We start from the raw sequence: 6,968 nt of genomic DNA, 5'->3' as shown, positions 1-6,968 counted from the left end.
ACTTTCTTCGGAATGGAAACTTAAAGAATTGTTTTGGTTCCAATTTTGCCACTACACATGTTCCGCAACAGATCAGGGGAGCCAACCTTCTTTTTTTTCACTATTTTCACTTCTTTCATTAGTTTCATTAGTTTCATTAGTTCCAATTCCTGTATTTCCTGCATTTCCTGCATTAGTTCGTTCCATCTTGCTTAACTGAACACAGCCCTAGGGACGCTTTCCAGCTACGTAAACAAGCGACGCTGTGTAACACAGTGTCCACTAGTATGAGTGAGACACACTGGTCTAGTTTCCACCGAAGCATTAATTCACACCTAATGCGACGTAGAATCAAATTTAAGTCGATGGAAACCTGTCAAATTGCGCTGATTTCGCTTCCGCTTTGATCTATAAGTACTCTACTTCCAATGGAAACGGAACACTAAATTTAATCCGTACCGGAGTGAAACCGAATTGAGGGTTTCGGTGGAAACTAGACCATTGTAAAATGGCCCTTACTGTTAAGTTTTTTCGTGTGTTCCCGGCTTTATAATTGGTCATTTCCTACGTGTTCAGTTGACGAGCTATTATTTTAAGTATTGATTATAGTTTTTATCAACTTTCAATGTTAAGATATGTATATTTATAGTAGTATTAATTTTTACTATATTGGTATTGTATTTTCGGGTAGAGTAGCACGATTTCGTAATTAATCAATTGGTCTCAAGATAAGATTTTTTCTAAACGGAAGCATTACTGCTGCTACTCGGAAGTTGGCTCTGACGTAGTACATTGACCGAAGAAGCGTACGCTTCCATTTTGCTTAGTTATCTAGACGAGAGGAGAACACGTGCTTTGTCGCCGGTTGCGACACGTTTTACTCGTGTAAGAAGTCTTGTGTAAGCAACTTCTCTGATAAATATTATCTTTGCTTTATTATTTGCTGTTCTTTTCCTTTCTACTTCGGGAATAGCAAAGGAGGTTAAAATATGAATGCTGAAAAACTAAAGAAGCTTCAAGCTCAAGTCAGAATCGGTGGCAAGGGTACTCCTCGGCGTAAGAAGAAGGTAAATTGCTTCACTAACGTAGAAATCTAGCTTGTCTTTTTTATGTCCTTGTAATTTTCAAGTGACAATAGATTGTTACATACGTCGATACTCAGTCTATTCCAAATTGATATCATGTTCATAACTTTGTGATTTCTATGTTTTTCAAGATAAATGTGCAAAATAATATTATCAAACTTCTGTTGTAATTTACTTTGTTATGTACTTCTTAGAAATAAAACTTTGTTTTTAACTATTTTGATAGCTTGTAATCATTTGCCTTCTATTTAACAAAAAAAAACAAATGGTAGTAAAATTGTGCAATTTATTGTTAGAGCAGTTTTAGACTATATAAGCATTAAATATATATGCTAAAATAATATTTATAAATGTTTTAAAAACAATAACTGTTTAGCAATTTAACAGTTAAAATATTGCTTTATACTTACAGTCTATAATAGACTATTTGGTTTAGATCTGTTGTAGACATAAAAGTGCATATCAATCATAGGCAATAAGTCTTAACTATAGAGTCTAATAAATACAGTTAATGTTCAATAAAGTATTAAAAAGTGACTGACACACACATACGTTTACATATAACACAATTAAAACAGAATTGTTTAATATCATTTTGTATTAAGATTTTCAATATTTCTTACTTTTATAGGTTGTACATGCAACTGCTGCCACAGATGATAAAAAGTTACAGAGTTGTCTAAAGAAATTATCTGTGAATACAATTCCTGGGATAGAAGAAGTTAATATGATTAAAGATGATGGTACAGTGATTCACTTTAATAATCCAAAAGCACAGGCTAGTTTGTCTGCTAACACATTTGCAATCACTGGCCATGGGGAAAACAAACAAATAACTGAGATGTTACCTGGTATATTGAGTCAGCTTGGTCCTGAAGGTTTGACACAATTAAAAAGATTAGCAAGTACAGTTGCTGGTAGTGCAGTTGGCAAAGCAACATTAGAAGAAGATGATGAGGTGCCCGACTTAGTGGAGAACTTTGATGAAGCTAGTAAAGAAGAGGTAAAAATAAAATTAATAAATTTTTTAAATAATTGCAAGAAATTCTTGCATAATTTTGCATAATGTTGAAAAAGTCTATTACTATTTTAGCTTTATAAGCAATTTATTTTTTCTTTTTTATAATTCAAAACAAGAATATATATTTTAATTATAGATTTTTATAGAAATATTTTTAGATAAAAATTATAAACCTATGTGTCAAAAAACTATCAAACTACAGAACTATGTAGTTTAGTGATAGATTCTCAAAAAGTCTTATTAAAATTTAAATTCTGATAATTCTAAGATGTAAAAAATGACAAAGCTAAATTCGTTTTTTAAATTATAACAGATACAAAGTTACAAATCAAGATCTCAAATTTTGTATGTTCATGTATAGAAGAACAGCAAGTATTGTAGTAATATTTTTTAATAAACAATATTGTTTTAAAGGTTTTTACTATGGAAATTTAGTTTAACAGCTGATAATGTAATTTATGTATGTGCAATGAATAAAAATGAAAATATGTTGCATTTGCAGAAACAATTGTTAATAAAATTTTCGTTGCTTTTTTACTCTAATTACAATATTTGTCAGAAGAACCCTATTTATTGAACTAATTTGCTATACTTAAATGTGCAAAGTTTTGGATTCATAATCTGTGATTTTGTATCGCTTATACTTTTAAACCTTATAGTCTCATCATTTTTCTATATTTTATTGACCACATTCAGCGGACTCAACACTTGAGATTTCTGCTATCAATAGATCAAACTCTGCTATAAATTTTCTGTTAAATAATCCGCTTGCTGTATCGCTACTTTTAAAAATCATGCTTTCAATGTATAGTTACACAGTGATTGAAAACAAAAGTGAATAAAGTTTAATAATGTTTAACAACAAGTTTTGCTAAAGTTCTGTTATAAAAGAATTCTAAGTAAAATAGAGTTAATGTCATTAATACCATTATTTGCCATAGATGACAGAATATCTATGAATACTTTTGAAAATGTGTGTGTGGTAGAAAATTTAATAGAACTTAATATCTGTTTTAATTTTCTTAAATGCATATACTTTTTCTATTCTTTTTTTCTTCACTAAAAGTTGCCGTAGTAGCTTCCGCTTCTGCAACATGTCAAGATGTAGCAGTTTAGCAAAGCAAAATTCAGTGGAAAATCTAGTAATATTACTCAACTGTTGAGTTTGTTGAATGCAGTTATAATGATTAGAATATTTCCAAGGATTTGTCAAACTACATAGGTACCGATACTTTTGGAGCACCCAAATATCTATATTTTATTAAATTATTATTAATAATTATTAATTATTTATTAATTATTAATCAAGTATTATTATTATTATTAAATATCTTAATATTTTATTTAATTGATAAGAATAAACTTACTTAAAAGAACTATTGATAACTTTGAATATTTATAAATTAAATTTTTTGATAAAATAGATTGATTATAATTTTTCATACACTCTATATTTTGTGTAATATGAATACACAATTGACTTCTTTGTTATAGTGATTAGTGCTTGCAAAGAGATAGGTTTTTAATCTAGTTTCTCTCTCTCTTTCTCTCTCTCTCTCTCTCTCTCTCTCTCTCTCTCTTTCTCTCTCTCTCTCTTCTCTCTCTCTCTCTCCCTCCCCTCTCTCTTTCTCTCTCTCTCCTCTTTCTCTCTTTCTCTCTGTGCGTGTGTGCGCTCGCGTATGTATGTGGTGATAATAAAATGGATCATTATTTTTCATGTTTGTACAGTTGTTTTTTACAATAATCAATTATATTAAATAAGGTAGCATTATTAAATTGTGACCCAGTATTTTGTTAAGTAAAGATTAAATTCTTATAAACTTCTTGATTACTCGTTCCAGTCATATTGTGAATTATAACATTAAAAGAAAGAAATCACGATTTATTTTATAACTTGATTCAAAATAATCTTCTTTATGTGTACTATATACAGTGTTTGAAAAATTTAAACACAGCCAAAATGTGAAAATAGATTGGGTCAATCTGAGCAGAAAAGTCATGTACTAGTTTGCAAAATTTATAATATTATATTTATAATATTTATTGAGTGAATAATTAATACATGTAATCCAATGAACGTGTGGGAAGCGACGGTTCAGACTCTATAGACGTGTATAATTTTCAGTTGTGTAAGAATGTAAAGAAAAATGGCTTACTTTATGCAATCTCCTAACAGGAAGGAGCGGAACAAACAAGCAAGTGGCATGTGGCACAGCTTTTTGCGATCAGCTGATTTTCACAACTGAAAATTATATACGCCTTCGGCTGTATCAAAATTTGTCAGACTCTGTATATACACATATTTAAATCTTAATCAAGTGTTATATGTATAACGTCTAATTTTGCTAAAAATACACATGCGGAGATTGAATTATATTGGCATTATAACTAATGAATAAAGCAGAAGAATATGTTTGACAGATTTTATCAATTTGTTTTCGAATATCAGTAGTGTCATGTAAAAAAAACTTGTTTATTGCGATATAAACCAAAAGTTTATGTAATACTTTGTTTTTGATGTTATATTCAGATGTTTTTGATTTTGTAATTCAGCTGGAATGAGTACTCAGAAGCTTTATTATAATTAGCATATAACTGCGCATTAAACATTAATATAATGTCATGTCAATTAAGAAGTATATTGAATAGATATTACATTTACTTTTATGTTTAACATATGCACACATATGTTTAACATGCTGCAGAAGTTGTGATATATTAATAGAATAATAAATAGATTTGTGCTTTAAACGCGCTCATGCACTTTAAAAATTCTCGATAGTTGAGCGTCAAGTCCAATTTGATATTCCGCATTCAGCAAACTCAATAATTGAAAAATATTACTAAATTTTCTACTGAATAATCTGTTCAATTGGTACATCTTAACATGAAGAAGTAGAAGCTATATCTTATAATGCTTTTTACTTATGCTATCCGAGCGAAAAGTCATTCACCATAGCGACTTTTAGTGAAAAAAAAGAACTCAGAAAAAATTATATGCAAGAAAATTAAAAAAAACGAATATTGAGTTTTATTAAATTTTATATACTAATATTTACAATTATTCATGGATATTCTATCATTTATTGCAAATAATGGTAGTACATAATGATATTTTAACTCCATTTTATCTAGAATTCTTTTATAATAGAACTTTAGCAACTTACAGAGAATGCATAACTGAATTTGATTCATCGGAAGCAAATGTCTTAACTGTTGTGTCCGTTGAATGCTGCTACATATCTAGTTTAAATTCATATCGATCGAATTATTTGTTCAAATATTTTTTGTTATTTTCAAAACTATATAGTTTTAGAAAAAACAAGCTATAAAAAAATGTGAAGCAGATGTGAATTTAAATCACAAACGTATGCTTTTCGTGCATTTACCAAACGCATGCAAGCGTTTTTTTTATATTATGGCAAAACACTATCCGCCTTTAATATAATAAAACAATAAAATATCTATATATAAGTCATTTCTTTTTTCTTATTTCATTATTGCATAGGTTCCAATTAAATGTCGCTTCATATCGAAAGTGTTTACATGGTTTTTTGGAAGTGGAGCAGGAGGAGCAGCAAAGCCCTCCTGCCTACACGTGTACAATACAAACAAAAAGAACATAAAAATAGTAATGTTCAGAAACTTTAAATTGCCATATCTTCGAAATCAAGGCCGTCCTTTACGAAATTTTTTTAGATAATTAGTCAGTATGACCTGCTCTACCACATATCTAAAGCGCACCAAAATTGGTGAAATGTGACCTAAAATAAATATTTACTGAATTTCTAAAAATTAATCTGATATATTCTAGATTTTAATGAAAAAATTTAAAAATCTACTTTTTTCGCTAAATCGGAATCTTTTAAGATTGAGTAATCAAGATAGATTGACATTTGATGTACATTAGCGCCCAAAGCATATGTACTTATAATACTAACTCACAGATTGCCTTTAAGATAAATAAACAAAACTTACACAATTAACAATTTATTATACATTTTCTGATACTGTACATATAATCTATATGTTGTATGTGTGAAAATTTATGTACACAATAAGGCAAAAACAAAACAAATGTAAAAACATTTAAAAGTTAATAAAATAGAACATAGGTTTTGTATAATCGTACTTACTTTAAAACATATAACAAAATATAGATAGTTTATTCATTTATTTTAAGGTTGCTCCAAAAAAGGAACTAGATGATACTGATAAGCCTAATGGTGAGAAGAAGGATGCGATTATTATTGAAGAGAAGAAGGAAGCTCCATTAGCTACACCAGAAGCTTAAAAACAGTGTTGAAGTAAATAAAAAAACTATAATCGATAAGTGCAGTAGCAATTTACTATTTTTTAACTTTAAAACAATAAACTAATTTAACATACTAACATATAATCTAGATTTTTTTTTTCAGATCTTGCATACAGCCATTAGTTGTAAAACCAATTAAGAAAACCATGAGTTGCAAGAGCAACTGCATAAACATGAATATATCTATATATATGTTACATATAATTGACATACGTCCCATGATATTTACTAACATAAGTAACAGTTTGATAACAAATAGAAAAGCTGTTACAGAAATAAAACCAGAATTCTCTAGCGACATGTTTTTATTACTTTGATGCTATCACTAAAAAAATCTTCATTTTAAAGTAGCAGAAGTTTGTTATTGCTTTGGAATGTATATATACTTTAGAACATACATGTAATACTTCAAATACTTGAAATATCGATAATATCAAGATATCAATATTTAACTTGATTGTGTAACGCAAAAAAAGTATATACGAGATTTGTTAATATACAAAGATGCATAGTAAAGTTCTTTTTATTTTTACTTAATAATTATAAGATTCTAAAAACCTTAGAAAAA

The 6,968-nt window shown here is 28.6% G+C and overlaps 1 protein-coding gene across 3 annotated transcripts; it reads left to right on the top strand.

The window, feature by feature from the left end:
* The first annotated feature begins 685 nt into the window (after positions 1 to 685).
* On the top strand, positions 686 to 6,698 carry LOC109862546 (transcription factor BTF3 homolog 4). 3 transcript variants are annotated; one of them, XM_020442615.1, is made up of 5 exons: positions 686 to 864; positions 953 to 1,046; positions 1,696 to 2,067; positions 6,269 to 6,392; positions 6,504 to 6,698. In XM_020442615.1, exons 2-4 carry the CDS (start codon positions 969 to 971, stop codon positions 6,377 to 6,379), a joined length of 561 nt encoding a protein of 186 aa, XP_020298204.1. In that variant the 5' UTR covers positions 686 to 864; positions 953 to 968; the 3' UTR covers positions 6,380 to 6,392; positions 6,504 to 6,698. The 3 variants fall into 3 exon arrangements, with proteins under 3 accessions (XP_020298204.1, XP_020298203.1, XP_020298202.1); XM_020442614.1 differs by having other exon boundaries at positions 687 to 1,046; positions 6,490 to 6,698; XM_020442613.1 differs by having other exon boundaries at positions 691 to 1,046.
* Positions 6,699 to 6,968: the final 270 nt, after the last annotated feature.

Source organism: Pseudomyrmex gracilis, unplaced genomic scaffold, assembly GCF_002006095.1.
Source record: "Pseudomyrmex gracilis isolate BER0280 unplaced genomic scaffold, ASM200609v1 scaffold_1950, whole genome shotgun sequence".
Taxonomy (NCBI): domain Eukaryota; kingdom Metazoa; phylum Arthropoda; class Insecta; order Hymenoptera; family Formicidae; genus Pseudomyrmex; species Pseudomyrmex gracilis.
This window is presented reverse-complemented; position numbering and strand designations above follow the sequence as displayed.

What these genes read in the sequence shown, in the direction of transcription:
- LOC109862546 (XM_020442615.1), top strand. Translation starts at nt 969, where the DNA reads ATGAATGCTGAAAAACTAAAGAAGCTTCAAGCTCAAGTCAGAATCGGT. An exon ending in CTCCTCGGCGTAAGAAGAAG is followed by an intron (nt 1,047 to 1,695) that starts GTAAATTGCTTC and finishes TTACTTTTATAG; the next exon opens with GTTGTACATGCAACTGCTGC. An exon ending in ATGAAGCTAGTAAAGAAGAG is followed by an intron (nt 2,068 to 6,268) that starts GTAAAAATAAAA and finishes ATTTATTTTAAG; the next exon opens with GTTGCTCCAAAAAAGGAACT.